At 48.9% G+C, this 24,198-nt stretch overlaps 11 protein-coding genes across 11 annotated transcripts; 5 read left to right on the top strand and 6 right to left on the bottom strand.

The window, feature by feature from the left end:
- Positions 1-204: 204 nt before the first annotated feature.
- Positions 205-1,478, top strand: J7337_007197 (uncharacterized protein; the record flags this gene model as incomplete). Its single annotated transcript, XM_044824851.1, has 3 exons — positions 205-225; positions 336-506; positions 552-1,478. The coding sequence occupies 3 exons, from the start codon at positions 205-207 to the stop codon at positions 1,476-1,478; spliced, it is 1,119 nt and encodes a 372-aa protein (XP_044680508.1).
- A 959-nt stretch (positions 1,479-2,437) lies between these two features.
- Positions 2,438-2,961, bottom strand: J7337_007198 (uncharacterized protein; the record flags this gene model as incomplete). Its single annotated transcript, XM_044824852.1, has 2 exons — positions 2,438-2,840; positions 2,948-2,961. The coding sequence occupies 2 exons, from the start codon at positions 2,959-2,961 to the stop codon at positions 2,438-2,440; spliced, it is 417 nt and encodes a 138-aa protein (XP_044680509.1).
- Positions 2,962-4,303: 1,342 nt separating this feature from the next.
- J7337_007199 (uncharacterized protein) lies at positions 4,304-4,645 on the top strand (the record flags this gene model as incomplete). The annotated part of the gene is made up of 3 exons (XM_044824853.1): positions 4,304-4,327; positions 4,382-4,477; positions 4,526-4,645. 3 exons carry the CDS (start codon positions 4,304-4,306, stop codon positions 4,643-4,645), a joined length of 240 nt encoding a protein of 79 aa, XP_044680510.1.
- A 179-nt stretch (positions 4,646-4,824) lies between these two features.
- J7337_007200 (uncharacterized protein) lies at positions 4,825-5,661 on the bottom strand (the record flags this gene model as incomplete). The annotated part of the gene is made up of 1 exon (XM_044824854.1): positions 4,825-5,661. One exon carries the CDS (start codon positions 5,659-5,661, stop codon positions 4,825-4,827), a length of 837 nt encoding a protein of 278 aa, XP_044680511.1.
- A 2,085-nt stretch (positions 5,662-7,746) lies between these two features.
- J7337_007201 (uncharacterized protein) lies at positions 7,747-8,412 on the top strand (the record flags this gene model as incomplete). Its single annotated transcript, XM_044824855.1, has 1 exon — positions 7,747-8,412. The coding sequence occupies one exon, from the start codon at positions 7,747-7,749 to the stop codon at positions 8,410-8,412; it is 666 nt and encodes a 221-aa protein (XP_044680512.1).
- A 374-nt stretch (positions 8,413-8,786) lies between these two features.
- J7337_007202 (uncharacterized protein) lies at positions 8,787-10,445 on the bottom strand (the record flags this gene model as incomplete). The annotated part of the gene is made up of 4 exons (XM_044824856.1): positions 8,787-9,093; positions 9,144-9,769; positions 9,819-10,133; positions 10,182-10,445. 4 exons carry the CDS (start codon positions 10,443-10,445, stop codon positions 8,787-8,789), a joined length of 1,512 nt encoding a protein of 503 aa, XP_044680513.1.
- A 1,577-nt stretch (positions 10,446-12,022) lies between these two features.
- Positions 12,023-14,681, bottom strand: J7337_007203 (uncharacterized protein; the record flags this gene model as incomplete). The annotated part of the gene is made up of 2 exons (XM_044824857.1): positions 12,023-13,171; positions 13,500-14,681. The coding sequence occupies 2 exons, from the start codon at positions 14,679-14,681 to the stop codon at positions 12,023-12,025; spliced, it is 2,331 nt and encodes a 776-aa protein (XP_044680514.1).
- A 444-nt stretch (positions 14,682-15,125) lies between these two features.
- On the bottom strand, positions 15,126-17,429 carry J7337_007204 (uncharacterized protein; the record flags this gene model as incomplete). The annotated part of the gene is made up of 2 exons (XM_044824858.1): positions 15,126-16,790; positions 16,854-17,429. 2 exons carry the CDS (start codon positions 17,427-17,429, stop codon positions 15,126-15,128), a joined length of 2,241 nt encoding a protein of 746 aa, XP_044680515.1.
- Positions 17,430-18,700: 1,271 nt separating this feature from the next.
- Positions 18,701-20,506, top strand: J7337_007205 (uncharacterized protein; the record flags this gene model as incomplete). The annotated part of the gene is made up of 1 exon (XM_044824859.1): positions 18,701-20,506. The coding sequence occupies one exon, from the start codon at positions 18,701-18,703 to the stop codon at positions 20,504-20,506; it is 1,806 nt and encodes a 601-aa protein (XP_044680516.1).
- An 824-nt stretch (positions 20,507-21,330) lies between these two features.
- On the top strand, positions 21,331-21,582 carry J7337_007206 (uncharacterized protein; the record flags this gene model as incomplete). Its single annotated transcript, XM_044824860.1, has 1 exon — positions 21,331-21,582. The coding sequence occupies one exon, from the start codon at positions 21,331-21,333 to the stop codon at positions 21,580-21,582; it is 252 nt and encodes an 83-aa protein (XP_044680517.1).
- A 736-nt stretch (positions 21,583-22,318) lies between these two features.
- J7337_007207 (uncharacterized protein) lies at positions 22,319-23,615 on the bottom strand (the record flags this gene model as incomplete). Its single annotated transcript, XM_044824861.1, has 2 exons — positions 22,319-22,800; positions 23,543-23,615. The coding sequence occupies 2 exons, from the start codon at positions 23,613-23,615 to the stop codon at positions 22,319-22,321; spliced, it is 555 nt and encodes a 184-aa protein (XP_044680518.1).
- Positions 23,616-24,198: the final 583 nt, after the last annotated feature.

The following is a 24,198-nucleotide window of genomic DNA, read 5'->3' on the forward strand; positions in this document are numbered from 1 at the left end:
GATTCAACAAAATAGCCACTCAATTCTCCTCGAATAAATGATCCGCATGTGAAACATTCGGAGTTGGAAAATCCCAGAACCGAGCGTGGTCACATCGGAAGCCATGGAAGCTTAATTGGGGTCATAGCGACGAGGGTTCCACCGAAACTTAATCCTTCTCAAACTCCGACTTCCCCTCTCTCCATCACTCAAACTCCGAAAGCTATGCCTTCGAGATCGATATTCGTGAGTGACATAGGTTTTCATGGTGGATGGCAATAGCTAAGTGAGCCTAGGGGATCTTACTCATTGGACTGATTGCTTCTTCCGTGTACGAGAGGATCAATCTGATTCAGACCTTCTATCAAAATGCCCCCTCGCGTATCACCAAGGTGAACAACATCGGGAAATATGAGATCAAATTTGAGGATCAGATAAGGAGTTGCGAGGATGTTCTACTCATCGAGGAGTATCATCTTGCAATTCTTGCCTGTGATCCAGGACGAGAGCGGCACAACACCGTCATGGTTTGTTTCAGTCCCGTACCCAGCGATTGTTACTAACCAGTGCAGGGAGTCTTTGCAGGAAATGTCACCAAAAATGCCGAGCTTTGGGCATATGACTACACAATCACCGACGGTCCTGAAACTGAATCCCTCAAGCGCATCAAACTGGCTGGATTCCCCCATGCATCTGACTTTCACACCCTGGGCATGGCATTTGATCTTGAGACGTCGAATCTCTTCGTCGTGAGCCATGCCGTCGCAGGATCACGTATTGAGCTCTTCAATCTCGACATTGGATCATTGACTGCTAGTTACATCCAGACCATTCAGCATCCTCTAATTAATGCGCCAAATTCAATCGCCTCTATCAACGGACATGAGTTCTACGTGACCAACGATCACTACATCACCAAGAAGCAGTCATTCCTGCTCAGCAACCTGGAGACATACTTGAGCCCACCTACAGGTACAGTATTACTTGTAAATCTCAATGATTTAGACATCGATGTTAGAGTTGTCGCGTGGGTTCCTTTCGCCAACGGTATCGAGATCCTCAACAGTTCAACCGTTGCGGTGGCGTCATCCTCACGAGCAGCCGTTTATATGTTTAACACTTTAGACGCCACAAAGCTCAAAGAGACCTCCAGGATAAGACTTCCTTTCATACCAGACAACCTCTCCGGATCTGGTGGAAAGCTCTTGATTGCAGGGCACGGCCACCTGCCTGCCCTGGCAAAGTTCACGCAGTCACGTCGTTTCTGCAACGACCCCTTTGAATACGAACGCGCGGACCCTACTGTAAAGGAGTCCTGTCGTAATCTGCAGGCTGTTTCTTGGGTGTCTGAATGGAGTGAGAGTGAAGGGCTGAAGCACTTGTATGTTGACACTGAATATCCGTCCAGCTCGACTGCTGTCAAGGACGCTGGAAAGGGGGTTGGAATTATCAGCGGCCTCTACGCCAAGGGTATTCTGATTTGGAGAGATGACAAATAAAAACATGCTGGCTTTGTGCTTATCGCAGAGTATTGGAAAGAAAGGCGAGATCTAGAGGAGGAGAAAAGTGTTCAGAGGGCGAAGGATTGGATCTGATCGTGGATGCCAAGGCATCTTAGTAGGTAAATTCTTAAAGCCTGCTTTGATTATTCACTATACATACGATTGAGGGCACATTGAATGATGGTCAGCATTCAAAGTTGGGAACGAGACTGAACAACGGAGTTGTGTAACATCTTCGGCCTTTCACCATCTCGAGCACTGTCAAAGAACAACACTGGATGAAGGATTCAGAAAGGGACCAGACAAGTATTCGACAGTGCATTTGTAATCTCATGATATTCTTCGGTGAACAAGTCAAGAGACTCAGGTATAAGTTTCCCCATTTCGTAGACTTTGGACGGAATAAGCTCCAGTTTATCGTATCTAGACCTCAAACTGCCAAGAGACAGCGCTATTATACATTATGAGTTCTATCACCATTCCCCAACTGCCTCCTGCCGACTCCTTGACTTGTGAGCTTACCCACTCGCCTCCCTTCGCTTCAACCTTCGCGACAAAAAAGCACCACAATCATCACTGTGCTCGCCGAATGATATGCCAGTGTCCCGGATGTCGTGGCTGCGAGAGTTTCATCACGCACTGGGCGACTTATCAGTGCGCAGTTTGTTTCCGTAATTGCCCTGACTAGCGCTATCGATGTATCAAAAGAATCCGGGTCTCTCATATTGCTCGTAATCTTCTGCTGGATACTGGATAGGATGCTGGTTGCTCGATCGATCTGGGCGGATTTTGCTGATTTATTCTTTGATACCCTAAAGTTAAATGGGATTTTTCAGTGTGGTGGCTTGATATGTCTCGCTGAGGCGTCATAGGCTTTAAGTATCCATCAATTCGTTGCTACCCGTAGCCTCGTATGAGTGTGAACAATAAATCATAATCCTGAAAAAGCTTTGTCCCTAATCATGGTAATTTGAAGCATTGTAAAACATTTCTTCCTCGATGTTATCCGTGGTAATAACCACGTCGTACAACCTCGCTGCTTGAAGCTGTGGGCAGGTCGAGATAATAATGCCCTTGAGATCCTTGTGGTGCATATGCAAGGTCTCGAGATTGGGAAAGTTTGAGGCGTCAAAGTCGCCTAGACCAGGCTCGGCCATCTTTCCGAGTTTGATAGATTTGATGGAGTCTCGGTGAGGTTTTAGGATATCTCCAACCAACTCAAGTCTCCAACGGAAGTCTCTTCTACTTTCAGATATGGATCCAGGGTCCCATCGCAGGGTGAAGTGCTTGAGGCCTTTCAACCATGTCATAAAGTTTCTCACCAAGTCGTGATGATCGGTCAAGTTAGTGAGAGTGAGACTGGAAAGAGAGAACCCAGAACACGGATTGGAGTTGTGAAGCTGATTTCAGTCAGTCATCGTGTCGCTGCTTCGGTACGTATGGTTGTAAGTTAATAGGATACTTACCCTCCCGAGAGCATGGCTTCCATGTGAGTCCGAGGCTCTACACACACGCTGCCGAATCATCAAATGCTTGAGGTTCAAGCAGCCGCCGCCTAGAGCCAGTTGAATATCGAATGAAGTCAGAAGATAGCGATGGAATGATATGTCGTTCAAGATGTCGATGCACTCCAACCGTGGCATGCTCATTCTTGCACAGGACAGTACACGGAAAGTAATTTCACCAAGCTCAGGGACAAGTGTGCCATGCACACCCCCGGATATAACCAAGGTCCTAGTGTTAAAGAGCCAATTTGTACAATCCAGGATAATCGAAGCACAGGTCTTTGGCCAGGGAGTAGACAGTTGTTGATGCGGCTCCGCAAAGTCCAAGGTTTGATATATGGGGAGGCTTAGGGATTCCATAGCGCCGGCAAGTCGTAGGCTTTGCCTGTGGTGCAATATGAAGCGAGTGCAAAAGCGCCGAAGTTCTACGTTCTCTCGCAAAGTGCGATGGAGGCGTAGGACTCGTGTGGAAGGAGAAAGCTGAGGGTTGAAGTCGTCGTCGCGATATTCATCTGTGTAGATGCATATACAAGAATAAAGGACCTCGGTTGCAGTCGCATTGAGTCTGGAGCAGACCAAGGCCGAAGAAAGAAGGTCGCCGTAGTAAGGGAGCACTACTTGGTTCGGATAGTTGTTGGTCGGCTGTTGCTCAGAGGCTTTCTCCATGATCATGCGGAGCACTTCATTAGGGACTCCGAGGAGGGGGAAGTGATCGCGTCCCGGGGAGACATCCATCATCGTGAGGACATGAGGTCAGTGAAATGAATCTTGGTTGAATGAAGGAGAGAGAAGACGAGAGAGAGAAGAGATTGAGTCCTCCGAGTGAGGTAGACCTGGAAACAGAGACTGGGGCAGCTGACTGAGGCTGATATTGGCTCCATTGGCGGCACCGGCAGACACTGGCAGGCAGGTGCTGAGAAAACAGAACAGTGACAGAGGTATGTTAATCCTAAGGACAAGGCTAAGGCAATGACTGCATTTGTTAAATATAGGTGAATGTAAAATATTAGGATTCCTAACTTATAATAATCTTATAATGTAAGTGATAAGATAGATACTGGTAGTTGAATAACATAACTACACCTGCGGGTCCAGATACTACCAAATCGATCGCTCTAGACCACTATTGTCACCTGGCCAAGGGATTTAAATAGTGGAGTGGTTTTCTTTGTGACTGCCCATCTCCACAAATTCGTGGAGAGTTTTTTTCCATTTTCTTTCTCTTCTCGACATTCTTTCTCCACTCGAGGACCCTGAACTTTCACTCTACATTCACCTCCTCTGGATTCACCACTAAGGCTCTCAATTACTGTCACCATGCCTATCTCAAAGAAGGATCGCGTAAGTTATTCACTGACCTCAACTACGAACGACAAATCATCTGACATTTCAAAGAGAAACAAGGAGCACAAGAGGGCCGACGCTGCCGGTACTCGCGCTCCTGTCAAGCCCAATGGTCTCCCCGTCAAGCCTCCCAAGCCCACCTCCATCGTATGAATCTCTCCTCTCACTAGATACATACAAGCTAACGATTTTCAGTGCCAAAACTGCCGCAAGGAGATTGTCAACACCAACAAGCTCCAGCTCGAGGTCCACGCGTCAACACACGACGCTAAGCTCTGGCCTAAGGAGAAGTGCTGGCCCAATGACTTCCAATAGACTACCAATCGGTCTTGGGTATTTGAGAGAGGAAACGAATGGTTTTGTTACAGAATGGCGCATGGGTTGAATTGAGGGGTTGCGCGGTTTTGAGTCGTGGTAATGATTCATGAAAGAAAGATAGACTGACAAAAAAAAAGATGAATGAACAATCCTGGCGTTTCTTTGATATTTGATATTTAAACACTGCCTGATCTCGTGCTACTCCAAGTTGCTATCTCAGACAAACTTAGTTTGTCCATCTCAAGATCTACTTCAAAAACACCAGGTGCACCTTCAGCAGCTTCATTCGGTCCTTTGCCTGGAAACCTCTCCCGTTTCAGATATAGACCGCCGTCCTTCGTCGTCATGTAAAAGGTCAACTCTCTCCCCGCCGAACCATCCGATCCTGATTTAGCTGGCCCGATGACAAAGTGTTTGACTCTCATTATATCAGGCGGTAACACGCCATACTGGGTCACAAATCTATCGACATCTTTTCCCGATATTCCATGCTCGAGATCAACTATTCGCTGAGCAACGACCTGGAGCGTATGACTATTCCAGAGACTTTCTTGCGCAGCACAAAGAACGCCCATTAACCGGAGCGCCTCAATACGGGTTTCCAAAACGCGGCATTTGATAGCAGCGAAGAAGAGATATGGTGCGAAACCCATCTCGAAATGAAATTCAGATGGGCTTGACCTCGCCCTTATTCCAGCTAGCTCTCGAGCACCCTCAACCATGCGTGTGAAGTTGGGGATGAAGGCATCATAATCCGTCTCATCGGTGACGAACTGCACGCGAGACAACACCATGCAGACCTCATATACATGGAAGAGCCATATCCGCGACGTCAACGATGTATGTGTCAGGCCTTGGGGCGTTTCATCTTCGAATTTATCGAACGAGGATTTCCACTGCTCCAACAAGTCATGGATTTCATATTGTTCGAGAAGGACATCTGGTGTAGCTGGCTCGTTTCTCATATCGCCGAGACGGTAATCGGCTGTCCGTCGGAAATGTTGTATAGTCATGTTGTATATAGCATCGATGGACGTTTGAGCTTGAAAATGCGATGAGAAGGATTCGGGTATCGTTGGAGATTCAGAGCAGCTCATCGGCTGTGAGTCGCCAAAGTAAAAGGGCAAGATACTCATCCGCCGAAATATCGGCAATAGATAATGCAGCACCCATTTCGACGGATTCGAGGTATTGATTAGATTCATTCCATGGTGGCAGTGTCTGATAGCCACGTCTCCATTAGACTGTAAAACCTCGATGCACACAAACATGAGGCAAGTCAGTAACGCCAATATTATATCTGGCTTATGCGGAGTTTGGAGTTCCCGAATCGCCGCATTATAATGCTTCAACGCAAAGACACTGCGCTGGGTCGCAACAGCAGAAGAATTGTCTTTTGAATGCAGGTTCTCAAATAGAGAACTGATCGTCATGATGGAGTGTCTGACAGCTGGTTCATGGTCGCAGAATTGTAAGACAACATTGGTCCAGAAGTATGGGTCGATAGGCCCTGATAACGAAGGAGCCGCAACCCTGTAGAAGAACTCGATAGCTCGTGAGTCGGCCCTCACATTGTCTCCCAGGACGTGATTCTGGGGACGGTACAGCGTAAGATGAGAGTATGAGGCCTGGCCATATCCCAGGCCTTGACATTTGCGACCCGCACTAATGCATCGCTGACACGTTGGTTTGCCTTCATCGCATTTGATCTTACGCGCCCTAAAGAGAAACCATTAGATCACGGATTCTGTACCTTAATTCAATTGTGTTACCTACTTGCATATCAAGCAGCCACTTCTGGTCTTGTGGTTCCTCTTACGGAGCATTTGCATAAATGTTGCAGGTGAAATGAAGTTGAGAACTGTTTGTTGGTTCAAACTACCGACATCATCACAATCGCATTAGATAAGATAAGCGATAAGCGAACCTATCTATGCGGGGCCTGACGAGCCAATTGGCGGTCGCCAAGCCGTAGGGCTGGTGAGGATGCTACCTCGCAAAGCATGAAACCAACAACAAACAGCGACGATCCGAATATTTATGAGACTGTGACTGACAAAAAGTGATGAGAAAAGAGGCAAAAAACATACAACAGTGAGGATTCCCCGGTCGTCACCGACCCGAGTACTAATTCACCGCTCCTCGGCTTGACGATGGGAGAGCAGACGGGATCCCGTATTCTCCGAAGGCTGTGGTCGTATGTGAAGGTTTGGGGACGACAGAAGCACTATCAAGGACAATTCTGATATTGTTTGTATTGTAGATCGATTAGATCATTAGATGGGAGAATGCTATCTCTGTGGTGGCTTGAAGTTCGTCGTGCGGAAATCTCCGTGATCTTGAGTTAAGACCAATGCTCTGCGTGGATGAGGCTCTTGTGGCGCTTCGAACCGTTGAAAGTCAATCATTGCATCATGAGAAATAGTCGGTATGGTAGAGTTAATTTGAGCCTCGCATGGTGATATCGTCTTTCAAAATCTTCAAACCAGCTCGAAGTCAGCCATTCATGAAAAGCGTCAGCGCTGTTACCTGGATCAACTCAGCCTCAAGCATCAAGCCAGGTACTTGAGTCTGCATTCGAAATCCTTCCGGGGGAAATAAAATCAAAAGAATCTCTTCTCTCCTCATCCACAGTCCATCACATTATCGTCGCACCGCAGTAGTCTGACTCACCGTCACCCGATGTTTATTCTTGGAGACGCCACTAGCAAGATGATAACAGGGATCTCATCCATCCGTCCCATCCCATCCCAATCCATTCGCCCTCTTCCCCGCCCCAAGCTTATCAAGTCACTTGACATCCCCTCCCCTCCCCTCCCCTCCCCTCCCCTCGCACCACCAATTTCTGCTACGTTGCAGATCGTGTTTCCTCTGTTGCTGCAATGCTACCCAATCACTTCGACATCGTATATGCTTGTAAGACCTCAGCACCTTCCTTCGCGCCAAGATCGACGAGATGCTCATTGTTCCTCCCTCGTATTTTGGGGTCTGAGTCTGTGTAGGCCAGTAGTTAAATAGTAATAAGGTACTGAAACCTTGGAGTGCATAATATTGACTACAATCTTTTTCATCTCGTATCTTACGTCCACAGCCTCAAAATGCATTCCTTTGTCTTCCTAGCTATCGTCAGCCTCGCTGCAGCTCACGTTCCTTCTGTCAGCGTTCCATCGTGTCCTAGATCAAGCAGAATCGCATTCTCAAAGTCCGTACCCGATCAGGATCCCTTTCCTCGTACGCAGATCGACCTTTGCTACACCTCCACTGCCCTGTCCCTGACCTTCACGGCCCTTGACGAAAAGAGCTTCTACTTCAACTCTTCGCAGGGCACAAACGACGATATTTGGGCGTACGAAGTCGTCGAGGCATTCATCTACAAGGGGACTAAGGATCCGCAAACATATCTCGAGTATGAAATCAATCCCAACAACGTAACATACCAAGCCTTTGTCTACAACCCAACCAAAGACCGTGAAGAGGGAGCTCCATTCGATCACTTCTTCATCGCGGATCCGGAGGCTGATGGCTTTGAGGCAACGACAAAATTGAACAGACGTGCGGGAACGTGGGTTAGTAAGGTCAAGATTCCACTGGGTTTGTTTAATGTCGATCCGGGATGTGCAAAGGGGACTAAGTGGAGGATGAATTTCTTCAGGACTGTTACGAATCCGAAGATCTTTCCTGATCAGGAGCTTGGGGGCTGGAGTTCACCCGACAAGGCCAGCTTTCATATTACCAAGTTCTTTGGGCATGTTGATTTTGTTTGAAGCTGGATAGGGCTATAGGCTAGCAACAAGGTTGAACTCAAAATGAAATTCAATTCCTATTTGACCTCGAACTGGTTTGAAATTCTATCTGTGAAGTCTAGGAAACAACAAAGGTTACATAACCGAATTAACGCGTAAGCTATCCGATAATTTGGCTTTGGCACGTCTCTCCAAGCCTTTGATGCACAGGTAGTAAGCACAGTAAGACAAGGTATCATCATCAGTTGATTCGTCATTATAATAGTACGTCAGTTCATGCACTACTGAGATATCCCTAACTAGGTGATCTGTCCTGGATTCATGGCTCCATAGCAATAGTATTTCACAATTTCTCCACCTCCCCCTTCATGCCCATTAAATCATACTCCCCACACTTAAACACTACCTCGCTCAGGTTGCTTTTCGGGATGGCCAGAAGGCAAAACATCGGCCAAAGTCTCATCGGTACCCTTGAGATCGTCCTCAGTGCTCACGTGGTCGCGAATCTTGAGGAGGATGACTGGAGCAGCAACGACAAGAGAAACGGAGAGAAGAGTCCAGTTGCTGATGAACTCAGATCGGTAAGAGATCTTGCGTGCATCAAGGTTATTGACGACAGCGGCACCTACGGACTGAATGCCCTTGTAGAAGCCGACATAGTTGGCAGATCGTCGACCAGAGTTGGACAAGGCGCCCATAAACCTGGAAATGTTAACAAAGAAAATCAAACAGCGAGGACTAAGTAGACTCACCAGTAGACAGTAGCCTGCCAAGCAGCATCGTAAAATCCGTAGAAAATGTACAGAAACATGGGTCCAGCGTATCCAGAGTCTTCCCAGTCGCCTGGCACGAATCCAGAATCAGGAGAAACAGTTTCACGAGTGTAGGTCTTCTCGAAGGCATAACCACCGCCCCAGATGGCAAATGTCAGGACAAATAGAGCGACCCAAGCAGCCTTGGCACGGGTGGTACGGCGGAACCGCTCCAAATCGAGAAGCCAGCCCCAGAGCGCAGCAGCGAGAATTTGAGCTAACCAGTAAAGCAGACCATTGAGCGCCTTGGTTCGGGTGTTGAAATAGGCACCATTGACAGAGTTCTGTTGGTAGACGTAGAACCAGTTGGATGAGAAGAACATGGGGAAGAGAAGAATGACGAAAGGCTCGAAACGAAGTGTCTCCCAGAGACCCCAAAGCTCACTCTGCCATGTTGGGTTCTTCATGAGGATAACGCGGGAGCCATCTTTGCGAATGATGTCGCTAGCGTTGCAAAGCGTGAGAGCAAGGATGGCACCGAAAAACATGAGTACAATGAAACCGATGTAAGTTCCGTCGCTGACGGTCTTGTTCTCCTTGATGTTGATGTTTTCGCCGAGGGGAATCTGCACGTCGAATGAGTACTTGAATTGAGGATGTGACCAAGACACTTACCAAACTGCCAATAACAGCACCCATGTTGAAAATACCCCAGAACCAAGCGAAATACTTTCCCTTCTTGTTCTCGTGGGGATACGAGATCATGATGGTACCTTGCGCGGTCCATAGCAAAGCAGCACAGAGACCAAGCCAAACACCGGCAAAGATGTTGAAGCCAGGAACATGCTTGTGAACCGAGACGAGAAGGCTGATGGCGTAGATACCGTAACCGACACCACCGAAAGCGAGGCAGAGTTTGACACCGAGTTTGTTGACAAAAGTACCGCCAAAGAAGCCAAAGACTGCAAAGGTGGCGTAGAGAGCGGTGTTCTACCCCAGTCAGCGTGCGTCACTCGGGGAATGCAAAGCGAAACTCACCATGTTGTCAGCTAACGTGGGATCAGTTTTACCACCGCCGCCGAGACCTCCGAGGGCATTGAACATGCCAGGACACATGAAGCAGACAAAGGCGACCATGCCAAGCTGAATGCGCGGCGAGGCATACCAGGGGAGAATCTTTCCAAAGAGACTGAATCGTCGATATTTCCATCCACGGGGGAGATCTACATCGGTGTGATCATGGTAGTCAGCCTCAGTTGAGACGCCGCCCTTTGAGGTAGCGGTTGGTTGTTCGTCGGCCATGATTGAGGTGATTGATGGTGAAGCTCAATTGGAGTTAGCCGTTGAACCGTTGTAAGAGAGGAAGTGGGCGGATGTTTTGGCTGATTTATTAAACCCGTTGAAAAGGCGAGGGTGGAGATGGTGATAATATAGAAAGGAGGACCGTGGCTCTGGCGTGGCAGTGGAGCCTGCGATAATGGGTACGAACTGGAAGGAGTGGCACGCGACCGTAAGATTCGGCGATTGTACCAAAATAAACACCCTGAGGCCCTCACTCACTGGTCCATGGGCGGGCAGATTATTGAGGGGGGAGGAGAAGAGATGAGACGAAGGACGGACGCATCAGTGCGACGTTACACCCTGCGGCCTGCCCTACCAACCCCTACAGTCCCAATGGACCCCCTAGACTACCCAGTAAATGCACAATGCTGGGGGCCATGCCCGTTACTTATCGCGGGGTCGAGATAGCCGTGCACTGATAGGCGATAGGGCCAGCCACCTGACAGGCTCCAAGCATGATCTACGACCCAGTTCAAATGAGGGTGGCCACTCAATCACCTTCCGATAGGGAGATAGCCTGATAGTCTAGTGAGATTAGCTCTCTGTGGAACATGAAATGCAACAACCTACGGCTGCAATCCGGCCATTTATCACCAATTGCTGCAGTTTCGATAACGGCTGCTACTCCAAGTGCTACGTTGAAGCTATTCGCACCCGACCCTTTTTTGCTTGCTTGGCTTGAAGTGTAACCAACCTCAAACCTCTCTAATCTCTCTTGTTTCCGCAATCGGACGCTTTCTTACCTACTTGGTTCGGCTGGTTACATCTAATTGAAACAGCTCCCCCGCACGACAAGCAAACATGTCACAAGCAAACAATCATTCTTCAAGTCATTGTTTTCTTATTGTGCATCGTTACTCGATAATCTCATCTGCAATCTGTGAAATCTGACAGCGTATCACGACGTTGCGTTGGCCTCGGAGTGCCATCGCTTCGAGACGGGTCAGTTGCAAGGATTACAGTGACAATCACAACCCTGGTCAGGTAATGTTTCAGCCGTCATCATGCACAAAGGCTCAAGCTTACTCAGTGCATTTCAGCTCAAATATTCACAATGTAACACACGTGCCTCTTCTGTTTTCAATACCAGTCATCTCAAACTCAATACAAACTTACTAAAGAAATATGTTTATCCCATCATCTGACATAACACTGCAGGAGAGAGTATTTGATAACATAATCACTTATATGAACGAAATATTCGAATACTGGATACCACGAAGATTCTGATAACGTCTAGAAATGGGGGGGGTTCTTACGATCAATGGTCGTGTACCCAGATTTAATTCACTGCTAATATCAAAGTCGATAGAATTCGTCCAAAGGTCGTGCTTCTCTATCTAGCATAGGTATCTACTCTTCTTTCATCCAGAATCTGAGCAATATCCGTCATGATGTTCACCGTGCCGTCTCAAGCCATTATCATCTCCCACGCCATGATACAATTTGTCACAACATAATTCCCTTTCCCATTCTGCATCCCACCAGAAATAACGCAAGACTTCTCTCTCGGACACGTAAACCTACTTCTCTCAAGCTTAATGAGCCATATGACCCTGGCTATTCGTTTGAGGAGGTGAACAAGAAGGATCGACAGGCGAATGCCCCGACGAGTCCTTATTTCCTTCTTCCATTTTTCTTGGGGCAGAGTCCATTGCTTCAAGAGGGAGGACGATGAGTTCATCCTCAGGTTCTGTGTCCATGCTGAGATGTACAAACATCTTGGCAGGGACTTTGTAAGACTTGAATTCTGGGATGACTGCACCGTCGAAATCGGGAACATCTGCGATGCATTTGGAAAGCATCGCCGGATCAGAGCTGATATGCTTCTGAATTTCATCAGCTGCCTGGCGGAGGGCCTCATATTGATGGCTCTGACTGGCAAGCGAGATAATTTGCAGCATTGTTAAGTGATTTCCCTTGTCGGAACCAGGTCCCCGTAGGAAAATCTCTAGTGTCAAAGTGCACCGATCACTGATTTTATCAAACAGCGACGTGAAAAGATTATACATTTCCATGTAAGGAAATGCAAGCTCTCGAGACTCTCCGGCCAAAGCTAATGTAAACTGTCTCAGCTTTTCGTCCGGGAAACAGGGCTTTGACTGTTGTCGGTGTTTAGACTTGGGCTTTCCCATCCGTTCCTTCAACTTCTTCTTTTCTGGCATGTCAAGCGAGACAAGCTTGTGGGTTCCATCATCGTTGACCCTCTCTTTGTAGAAGCTCGCAGAGATCAAGTAGTCCAGGTCATCCCATGACAAGCCTTGTAGGATCCCGCATTTGAAGATTGTTTTGTTGAACATGCTTGACACCGGAGCTGTACCAGGTGCTTCGTCGAAGAACGCCTTGAAAAATTCTCGTGGGGGCTTACGCTTTGCCCTCATTTTGTTATCTCTCATAGCAGATAGTGGAACGCCAAGTGTCAGTAGGAGGTGACGCGTGAAGTCTTTGAGATTCACTGGCTTACCCGCAAAAAACAAGTCGCGCTCCTCGAAGCACTTTTCCAATGCCTCCATATCAGGCCACCGTACCTTGAGTATCCGGAGCTGCGTCATGGCATTGAATGCGTGAGCCATGATTGTCATAACGTCCTTGGAGAAGGACATTGCCTGCCTGGCGATGAGTTCTCTACCCTGGAAAAGATATAGGCCAGAAAACGCTGGCATGATCTCAAATATTGCGAACGGACCCTAGCTTTTCTTTTTTTTCTCCATTTTCACTCTCATAATACCCAGCGATGCTGTCTGATTCTTTGAAAGTTGGTTCAAGCCAGCTAATAGAACTTCTAGAGCTACGAGGTGAGCTAGAACGAGACAGATTAGTGATGACGGCCCTCAGCTGGTCTCGCATGTCCTTCAAGTGAGTATGGACTTGAAGAGAGCTTCGAAATAGATCGCCTTGCAGCAAATAGAAGATGTCTAGCTGCATCTGTGTTGCGAAGGCTATTACAAAAAGAATCTTGCGGAAGTGGCAAGCTTCCGATACATATCCCGAGAATTTGTCTAGGGATCCGCATACCTCTCGCTTAGCGATATGTACCAGTGATGCGTTCCAAAACTGAGTAGCCATCAGCTGGTCTACTGATAGCCTCAGGATGGTGTCGTTGCTTCCTGGTACACTCCAACAAGCCTTGAGCTTGTTTATCATCTCAGTGTGATTCAGGGCTATGTCATTTGGACTTGAAAAGACCTTAACCAGCCGCTCAACGATGGTGAGTGCTTGGGAAAAGGTGGTGTTGAACAGCTCGGACAGCTGAACATGGTCACAGCTCCCGTTCCAGCAGTCATTAATGTCCTGCATGGAGTAGCCCTTTTGAGAGGCTACGCTGCTAAAGTATGCCTTAGAAACCTTAAGGCAACCGCCATGCTGATGAAGAATCAAGCGTGACTGTTCCTCTAAAATCGCTAGCATATGGATTCCGGTGTCCGTGGCGACCCCAGCAACTGTAATATCCAGCTTCCCATCGCGATACGCTTTCCAAACCCATGCGATGCGGTCTCGGATCTTTCCGGCATCAACCATCAGAAGATGCCAAACAGTCAAGGCATCATCCAATGTATCTTGTTCTTCTAACTCGTAGATAGTGTTATCCTGGGCCATCTGTTTAGGACGCTCGACTTCCGGGGCATTCAAGAACTCCCGTGATGGTTCCTCGACTGTCAGTTGACCAAAGTTCTGAGCCAGGCTACGGGGAGTGCTAGGGTGAGGGACTTTGTCTTTAGCGGACTTCGGCATATTGGGGCGTAGAGCCTCTCGAACCGCTTGTAGCACACGTACAAAGTACGCGTGATTTAGATCGGCGGTCTCCTCAACTTCAACGCCCTGTTCTACATGGAGTCTTCTAAAAGAAGATCTTTCATAGATTACTCGATCGATTGTTGTAGCAAAGGAGCCAGGCACCTGAATGCGAGGCTTCGTTTGCAGGTGCCTGGCTCCTTTGCTACAACAGTGTTCCGCCATGGGGACAAAGTCCTTTATGGCAACCGTGTACTTCTGACATGTTTCTTGGTTACTTTCAGCAGCTTTCTGCTTGGCTTTCTCTCTGGCGTTTCCCTCTAGGCGGCCGGAGGAACTTGTCTGAGTCTCGTTTGACTGTGGCTTATAGCCATGTGCCTTTGCCGTGGAGGCAAGCCAGCCGGCGACAGAGTTTGTGTCCTCTTTATAGCGCCCCAATGCGGTAGCCAGTGCGCCTGGTAGCATTGTAGAAGATGCTTGATGGGATGTGGTTGTGATATGTGAAGGTAGTGCTGTTATGGGTGAGTTGGTGGAAGAAAGGGGTCACTTGAAAAAGCCGGAGGTTGGTGATGACTTGTCGAGTTCTGGTAAAACACGAAAGTTAAATTCTGATAGAAATAGATAGATGGAAAAATAAGGCGGGAAATCTTAAACAGAGGTTAGGTCCGATGTCAGTGGATGTTTGTCGTTATATATGAGCTACCTGGTCCAGTGTAAGAACTCTAGATCCCACTGGCAGAACCAAAACTTATCTTCAAAGGGGTTTCCTACGTGTTTAGACCATCCGTTCATCTGTTCTATAAGCCTGTCTTGATCATAAGGAGAACGAGAGGGTCAAGTTGTCAACTCAGATGAGAACAAAGAGCTAATCCTCAATTAAACTCAATGGACAAGACATCTTCTATCTACCTACTTACAGAACTCAGCTGCTATATTGACCAATCCCTCAGACACTTGTTCAATTGACTTGACGTGAACAAACTCCTCCTTTCCATGGAATCCCTCTCCCTTTGGTCCCCAGAGCAGAGGCACTATCCCTTTCTCAGCCAACAAAGCACAATCGGTCCAGAACGGGGCCCCGGCAATAACCGCGTCTTTGCCAGTGACATCACCCACAATGCCGGAGACGAGCTTGGTGAACGGGTGGTCTGCCGCTGTGAACTGGGGCGGGCGGCTGAAGAAGATCTTGGCTTCTGCCTTGAAGTCGGTGACCTCCTTTGCTACCTTGGCAATAATGTCGTCGAACTCCTTCTGGACAACTTCATTGGTCTCTCCAGGGATTGTTCGGCGCTCTGCAATGATGGTGCACTGGGCAGGATATGACGATGCCTCTTCACCACCCGAGATAACTGAAGCGTGTGCAGTGCCTGTTCCCAAGATCTCGTCCCCAGCACCTTCTTGCAACTTCTTAACGTATTTACCAAACTCCACGAGGAAATGGCCGGCATTGACAATGGCGTCGAGGCCCAAATCAGCCCGTGAACCATGTGCAGCCAGTCCACAGACCTTGATCTCAATGTGACAGTATCCCTTGTGGGCGTGATTGATCTCGAGGTTCGTTGACTCCGATACAACAGCGGCATCTGCTCTCCATCCAGCGCGAAGGATATCTTCCGTTCCCTTACTCAAGCTCTCCTCGTCGGCAACACCAGTGAAGATCACATCACCACGAAGTCCAAGCTTCTTAGCATTGGCGAGGGCGACCATACCTGCCGCGACACCTCCCTTCATGTCAGCAGATCCTCGACCATAAAGACGGCCATCAACGATCTTTCCGCTCAATGGATCATCATTGTAGCCCATAATGGTGACCGTGTCGAGGTGTCCGTTGAACATGACACTTTTCCCGCCGCCGGAGCCCCGAACGACACCAACGACGGAGGGACGGCCCTTGCTGTATTCAACCCAGTGCGTTTCCAGATCCCTATGTTCGAGCCATGCAGCGACATAGCGAGCGATGGCGGTCTCGCCAGGTCCGGGAACAGAGCCCAAGTCGGGACTGGCTGAGTTGATCTGGACAAGGGTCTGAGTGAGTGCAACTGGGTCATTGCCAGAAACGTCGTGGGGTACATCGTAGTCTCTGTTTCGCTCTGTGCAAAAGATCACCACAGTGGACTTCTCACTCAGTCTAAGGGCCTTCTTGTCTTCCGGTGTCAGCCGTCTAAGCGCAGCAAGAGTCGATGCTCCGCAGGGTCCAGCGTTGATGCCTTGAGATTGCAGATACATGGCGGACTGGTGAGCTTCGTAGTCTGATATGGTCAAGCTTGCATCAACGCCATTCTTCAAGACATCCCATGCGATTGTTGAAGGAGCTCCGCAATTGAGACCGGCCATGATGGTGCCAGTCGTTGGGATCTCGGTGAACTCGCCCTTCTCCAGACTCTTCCACAAACACGCCGCAGTATCAGGCTCAACTGTCAACGTGGAGGTAGGCGTACCCCGTCTCTTGAAATGAGATACTACAGCTTGGGCGAATGATCCGACTCCGACAGGAGCGATGGCCAAGTCAGCTTTGGTGGAACCGAGCTGCTTGTCAACCTCTCGCATCATGGTACCGTAGCCATCGACAATCCACTATAACAATGCGTTAGGATGAAATCTAGTCATAGATCTTGAACTATCACTTGCCTGTGGAACGGTCTGATAGTCGCCGAAGGCATGGTCCTGAACCATGATCCCCTTGGCATGCTTGGACGCAGACTTGGCCTCAAGCATCGCATCCTCGTATCTGCCCTTTGACATAACGACTTTCGCGCCTTCGGACTCAATCAACCTGACCGTAGAAGGATGCATAGACGCTGGGACGTGAATCTCAGCTGATATATCGAAGATAGCACCCATTCTTGCAACCGCACGCCCATGATTCCCCTCTGTCGCCGCGTACAATGTCAATTGATGGGACTTTGCCGCTTCTCGGACAGTATCAATATCTGAGTCAAGAGGCAGGCCAAATTTCTCGGTTATGGAGCGGAACGCGCCCCAAGAAGCACCCAAGATCTTGAACGCCGGAAGACCAAAACGGTTCGTCTCATCTTTGACATGGACAGCTCCGACCCCGACCTCCTTAGCCAGACTGTCCAGACTGACAAGAGGTGTTGGCTCATAGTTGGGGAGACTCTGGTGAAACCGATCAATGGCTGCTGTAGAGGCGGGCTCAGGTGAAGTCCATGATTTGGCTTTGGAGTTGAAGTGGACGTGACGACGAGTGGCCATGATGCTTGTTGTACTGGGTTTCTCCAACTGCGATGAAGAAGGTTTGATGCGGAGAATTGAGCGGGGAAGCCAGAACAAGACTCGATGGGAAGATGAACGAAGGTGAGATGATTGTGTTGAGATGCTCTAAAGTTCTTGAGAAGAATTTCTGCAGCATTTTTATACACAATTTGCAAGAGAATGCGCCCAAGTTAACATTGGTGATGCGCCTTCTGGCGACAGAGCCATACTTCACCAACCCCACACAATGAGCACTCATTCATCCATTCATGTACTCCATTCCAGTTCGTGATGTCAGTTGCTCTAAAATTATTGATGTCTTTTGCAGGACTTGATTCTCAAAAGATCTCCATTTTCCTTATTGCTAAACCTTCGATGGTTCATGGTTCGTAGTGAAGTTGAGATATCGCACAACTACTTATCAATAGAGCGTGGACCAATGATTTTCGGGCACATGTACCTAGCTTAGGCTGGCTCGTAAAATTATGCAGAAACAGGCGATTCTATACCGACGGCGCCTGGATCGTCGTCGGACGCATTCAACAGGTCTGGGTAAACGACTTCCTGCGTCGCTCCGCATTTCGGTTGAGGCCAATGCACATTGCACACCAGACGGTGTATTTATCAAGTCTAGAACAATGAGCTCTAAGTACCTTACTGCGGCGGTAAGGGACAGCCAGTTTGGCTTTGGTTTTGACAGCACATTTGACGCTATGGAACCACTGACAGCCACCCTGCAATCAGCAAGTCCATTGCGAGGAAGTTGAGTTATTGAGCAAAGTGATAAAGAAAGGAACTTAAAAAAAAAATTAGCCAAGACCCGATATGTGCCTTCCACTTGAAAATCATCAGAGCAGGTACAGTAAATGGGAATCAAGGGCAGATTCAGTGGGCTCACTGTCACATCCAATCCAAGACATCACAGCGCCCTCCAAGTACCCGACTGTTTTTCCTTCCACAGCACAGTTCACTTGGCAATACCGGACGTGCGCATTGGTGCGATAAAGGCAGATCTCCTCATCCTTGGAGAATAAACAACAAACGATGACCTGCAATAAAACACCAAAAGAATGTCGTTAAGGATCTCCCAAACAGGCGGTGCGCGCTGTCACTTGCATCGCGGCTGTGACTAAGCCCGACATCGCTTCAAGCGACCATTACGCGTGACGTTATCGCAACTTCTCCCAAAACTCCACTCCAACTTCTTCACATGCCTCCTCGTCAGCCCTTTGAAGTCGCTGAGAGGCCACTGCCCTCATTACAGTGTCATAATGGACTTTTCACTGGATGACATTCTCTTCACCGGCGGCGAAGATGCTGCGTTGACGCTTCCCTACGACCAGGTTGACGATCCAGCCCCTCAATCGCGGAGTCCGTCAAATCCGCTTGCTGAGGGAGCGAATATCGACACCATGCTACAGACGATCAACCCTCAAGAAGCGTTCAACGTTCAAAACACTGAAATCCCGGATTTTCAGATCGATTGGAATGCCGATTTTCAGCAGGCCAAAGCTGCCTCCGAGACCCCTGCAGATAATCTCAGCCAGGACTTTTCTTTTCTCAATCAACCAGCCACAGATTGGGGTATCCCAGCGCCGTTGCCAGCTCCCACTGATCCTATCAAAACGCCCATGACCTCTATTGATGAATTTTTCGTCAAGAATGGAGCATCCCGTCCTCCTGTACCGTGCGCCAATTGTCGTCGAACTCGTTTGCAATGCCTTATCTTGCAAACCACGGTAGCAAACCCGAACCCTACCAAGAGTTGTTCGAGTTGTGTCGCCTTGTTCCGTGAATGTAGTCTGGCGGGGCAGAAGAAGAGGAAACCCTCGGAATTTGAGACGTCGGAGCCTGTCATCGGTCGCCTCCATGGGGTTAGCGAGCACAGCATCCTAGGAGTACCTGCGACAGTCGATGAAGGTCAATCATCGCAGGGCCTTACAATGGCAGCACTATCGGGCAAGAGAGCGAATACTCGATCAGTGCGAAAGACGAGGGTGCTGCGAAATTGGTACCTTTCCAATCTTGACCACCCCTACCCATCAGAGGAAGAGAAAGCTAGTCTTTCTCAACAGTCAGGGCTGAGCAGGAGCCAAGTAGTCAATTGGTTTGCTAATACCAGACGACGCCATCGACTCTCCTCAACTTACTCTACATCGCCTGGCCGGGGTCGTCAAGGATTTGCACCAGGATCGCCGATGCCGCATTACCTCCGCAAAAACCTTTCACCCATGGATCGCTGGAAAAATTCTCCGCCCGATGAGGAGCCAGCTTCAGCGACGGCGATTCAAAATGCCCTGGCTGCTCAGTCAAGTGGACACAGTTCGCTGGATAGCGACGCGGCGGCGTCTGATGGACCAGGGTCATCTGTGAGCAATGACTCTCTCTGGCTTTCTAATCTTCAAGAGGCCTCGTCTAACTCGGCATCTTCTTGTTACTCGTATCGCTCAAGGGATGCGGCATTTTTCTCTCGCTCTGGTAGTAGTTCGATGGCAGAAGGACCCTCCATATCTAGGACGGCATCCTCGAGGTCACGAACAAAGAAGTTCGTCGTATTTCAATGTACATTTTGCGGACAAAGCTTCAAGAAAAAGTACGACTGGGTTCGCCATGAACGGTCAATTCATCTCCCAGGCCTCGACTCATGGATTTGCGCATTGCCTGTCACGCGAGACCAATCGTTTTTAGTCTGGCGCATGAGCGAAGATGGCCCGCAATGCCTTTTCTGTGGTGAGAACTCACCCAGCGACGAGCACATTCAAGCTCACGAATTCGACACCTGTGCCGAACGCCCTGTTTCAGAGCGCAAGTTTACACGCAAAGACCACCTCTGGCAGCACCTTCACAAGTTTCATGGCTGTCGCAAGTGGGATGGCTGGAAACCGGATCTGAGTCTGCTACAGCACCGACAAGATATAATAAGAAGCCAATGTGGTTTCTGTCAAGTGATGATGGACAGCTGGGGAGAAAGAACAGATCACATCGCTGCTCACTTCCGGTCCGGGTTGACGATGGAGCAATGGGTTGGAGGATCCGGGATCCACGACCCCGGCGATATGGGTACCGAAGGCCGGTAGATGAGCCGCTCTTGGGGGTGGATACAGACAGATACGGGAGATGTCACTGACCCGGCATCGGTACGGAAGAATGGAGACAATCGGGGGAACCGATGCAGCCCTGTTTCGACACGTGGGAACCTTGTCCTAATGACTCCACTGACGGCTAACGGCGGTTAAGTCCAGAAGGCCCGTAGAAGCATTGTTCAATTAATTCGGCATTCGAAACCATTAAGCGAAATGCGAAAGCCTCAAGAACAACTTGGTCACGACCAAGAGTTCAGCTCAAGTTCAAGAGACCAATACTCAGTGACTCGAGTCTCTCGTACTCTAGCACCCCTGCGCCTTGTGGGGAATCATGAAGTTGTGGCAAATGTCAAACTCTCTTTGACAAGTGACAAGAGACACGCGCGCAAGAACAGTGGACATGTGAAATCCGGAGTTCGGATGGCAGCGTCTCATTTGACAGCCCCTAGTCCGACTCTCCATGACTTGTCAGAGTCTCGACCATCCCTTGCTCACGCGAGCCGAGACTGTTGATTCCTGTTTATTTACGGCGGCCTTACCTTTTTGGATAAATTGGGCAACACCGAGCCGAATGTCACGGGCACGTACGTATGCGGGGATTCTTCTCTGTTGTTCTTTTCTGTCGGGACTCCTTTTTAACTTTGTTCTTCTTTTTTTTCTTCTCTCACATTTCATTCTTTTTTTTATTTTTTCTGTAACTTTGTTGTGTCTTGCTTCCCGTGTCTGTCGCCAACCCAAGCCTTCATCTTCAGCTTCATTCGCACAACTGCATTACTCTCTACAAGTCAGTAAAAAACAACTCCTTCAAATCAGCCACCATGATCATCACTCGCGCGCTCTCCATCACCAACTTTGTCATCGCTGGCTCTGCACTCAGCTTCCAGGTGGGTGTTCTGTACCCATGGCACAAGCAGCTTGACGATGGCTTTGAAGAGCTCAAGAAGGAGCACTTGCGCGTCCTGCAAGCCGTCGAGTCGAAGGTCCAGCAAACACGAGACGCCGCTGTTCTAGAAGAGAGCCGTAACAGCGTTCGCGGCTTGCTCGGCAACCTTGCCGCATGGAAGGCCTGAGCGTGGCCGACTTCGGTGGCAGCGTAGCAACAAGACACAACAAAATACCCAGCACAAAACAGATGAAAACCACATATATACGGAAGAAGAAAGACCACTAGCGGCATCTATTTGCATTCGACAACGACCAAATTTCCTACTACTCATGGCGTTTCTCCCACGTTATTTTCTCGGCGTTCAAATCCTCGGCCCGGGTGGGGCCGGTAACGGTCACGATCCGGGTGGTCACGTGTATCCCTGATCCCCCTCTTCCGGATTTCAACGGTTTCACCCGATCGGGAGTTTCCTTCAGTACCATCTTAGACGAGCGCACGGGAATAATCAGTCAGTTACGACATGGGAAAGACATTTACATTTGATCTGCTTAGACTATTTATAGCTCGCATTTAGTTTATGGTGTTTGCTAAATGAAATTTTTTTTTCTCTAGAAGACTGTTGTCTTTTCGGCTTTGTGCACGGTTCAATTACCGTCGTGATGGATGGGTCGCGTCTTGCAACGCGACTCTTAGCTTGGTCTTGCAGTAACAGAGATCATGAAAGACTGGATCTATTTAGCATGATCACGAGATAGAAAATGTGTTATTGAAGTCTCAGCGCAGGTAAGCATCCATAACACGCCACCAGGATAACATTAACACGCTATAGGCCTTGAAATGAACCGTCCACCGCCCTCTCCCACCGAAATGAGACCGACTCCCATGAAGCGCCGAAACATGATACACGTCTAGTCTTCCGTCTAATTGTCCACCTTGAACCACACAGGGTCAGCCGCGTTATTCGTCATTCGAACATCGAAGGTGCCCGAGTAACCGGGCATGATACGCAGCGGCGCGGCATCGGAGACGCGAACGGGGAGAGATCTGCTCCCGTTGAAGAGCTTATCGATGTTGTTGTTGAACTGCACAAGTAGAACAAGAATTCCGATGAGCGCACCCGCCGCGGCCAGTTTGACGACGAGGTCGAAGAAGGCGATGACTTTGAGGAAGCCGGAGGATGACTTTTCGGCGGTGGTCATTGTGGAGATGGTTGGTGTTTGGGGGGCGGTAGTGGGTTTATCGGCCATGAGCACGAGGTGAGCAAGTGCTAAGGCAAAAGAGAAGATGCGAGCAGAGACGACAGTGACAGTCTCAAGGCTTGACTGGGAAAGCAAGGCCTTGAAATAGCGTAGGGCTACCCGAGGGAGACTCACACCGCAAGGCTGATCGACGGGGATAGGCACTGAAATAAGCTTAACTCAACAAGCTTCCAGGACATGAGACCGCCATGGCAGGGGTTCAATTGAAGCTACTACATATTGAGAGAGCGCTAGATGTTAGATGGTGGTTGTAAGTTTGGTGGGTGTAATGTCGTGAAGGGTCATTTGATGAGCTTCCTTGCTTTTGGTGAGAATTCTCTACGTCCGCGGGCTATGCTCGCTTGCCCTGTTTATGAGGGCGGCGACGATGATCGTGGGATAAAACGCTCGCATCTAGTTAGCATCTTGTCAATCTCAGAGACCAACTCACACTAAAGTCTTGGGATTTGATTCCATTTTCGTATCGCCGAGAGCAAACAGCTCATCAAGTCGTGAATTAGAGGGGTACGCTACCCATCTAGCGTACTGTGGCTGACACAGAAACCAGCTACACCACTAACAGTCGCCAGCTGTTCATTCCCCATATTTTGTTAGAGCACTAATAGCGGGGTCGGTGCCCAGGGATCATCCTCGCGATCTGCAGGAGCTGAAAAAGAAGCCCCCAGTTGGGCAAGCTTTGCGCACTGGATGTTTTCCTAAGAATGTTCAAGATCAAGAGACGAGATGGTGTGAGTGAGGGCATTTGGCTTGGGCAGAATGAGATTAGCTTTGTGAGTTAGAATGAAATGAAGGAATTAAAGATGCAGCCCTCATGGTGCTTAATTAATGGTGTAATTGGGCTCCAAAATTAGCAGCGATGCCCGAGACCTCCAGCTAAAAGCTTACCCTGGAGAATGACATGCTCCTGACTGGGGTTTGGGACATGTGAACCATGAACGGCTGCAGCTTTATCGGACATTTGTTCCAACTTCATTCTTATGCCTTAATACAATTTTTTATGCCATCCCATCTCACAAAATCACACACGGCGGCGGCGTCGGCGTCTCAAGCACCTCATCCCTCCCCTCCAAGAATCGCTGCTCATTGCTCCATCCAAGACCGTCAAGCCTCTTCCTCATAATCTTCGCCTCCTCAAGATAGCTCGCACCCTGAACATCCTCAGCATACACATCCATCAACTTCTCCAGCTCCCCATGTCTATATCCATCGTCCAACGACGCCCATACCAACTTCAAGAGCTCAGGCACGTACGACGCTCCACATGGTCTGAATGTCTGACATCGATGGGCCAGAAGTATCGCATCATCGCATATATCGCGAGAGTCTTGTGTGTAATCTGGAAGAACTCCAAAGGGGTTGAGTGTTGGGCAGATGAGTGCTGCTTGGACGAGAAGACCTGCGTGGCCGGAGGCGTACTCTATGGCTTTCGTTCTGCACGTTGCTGATGCATCCGTTGGGAGCGTTGCCACCATGGCTTCTTCGTAGAGTTTCTTCATCACTTGTCGTTCTTGAGAGAGAATGTTGTAGTAGCATTTCAACTG

The sequence above is a fragment of the Fusarium musae genome, chromosome 5 (assembly GCF_019915245.1).
Source record: "Fusarium musae strain F31 chromosome 5, whole genome shotgun sequence".
NCBI classification, from domain to species: Eukaryota; Fungi; Ascomycota; class Sordariomycetes; order Hypocreales; family Nectriaceae; genus Fusarium; species Fusarium musae.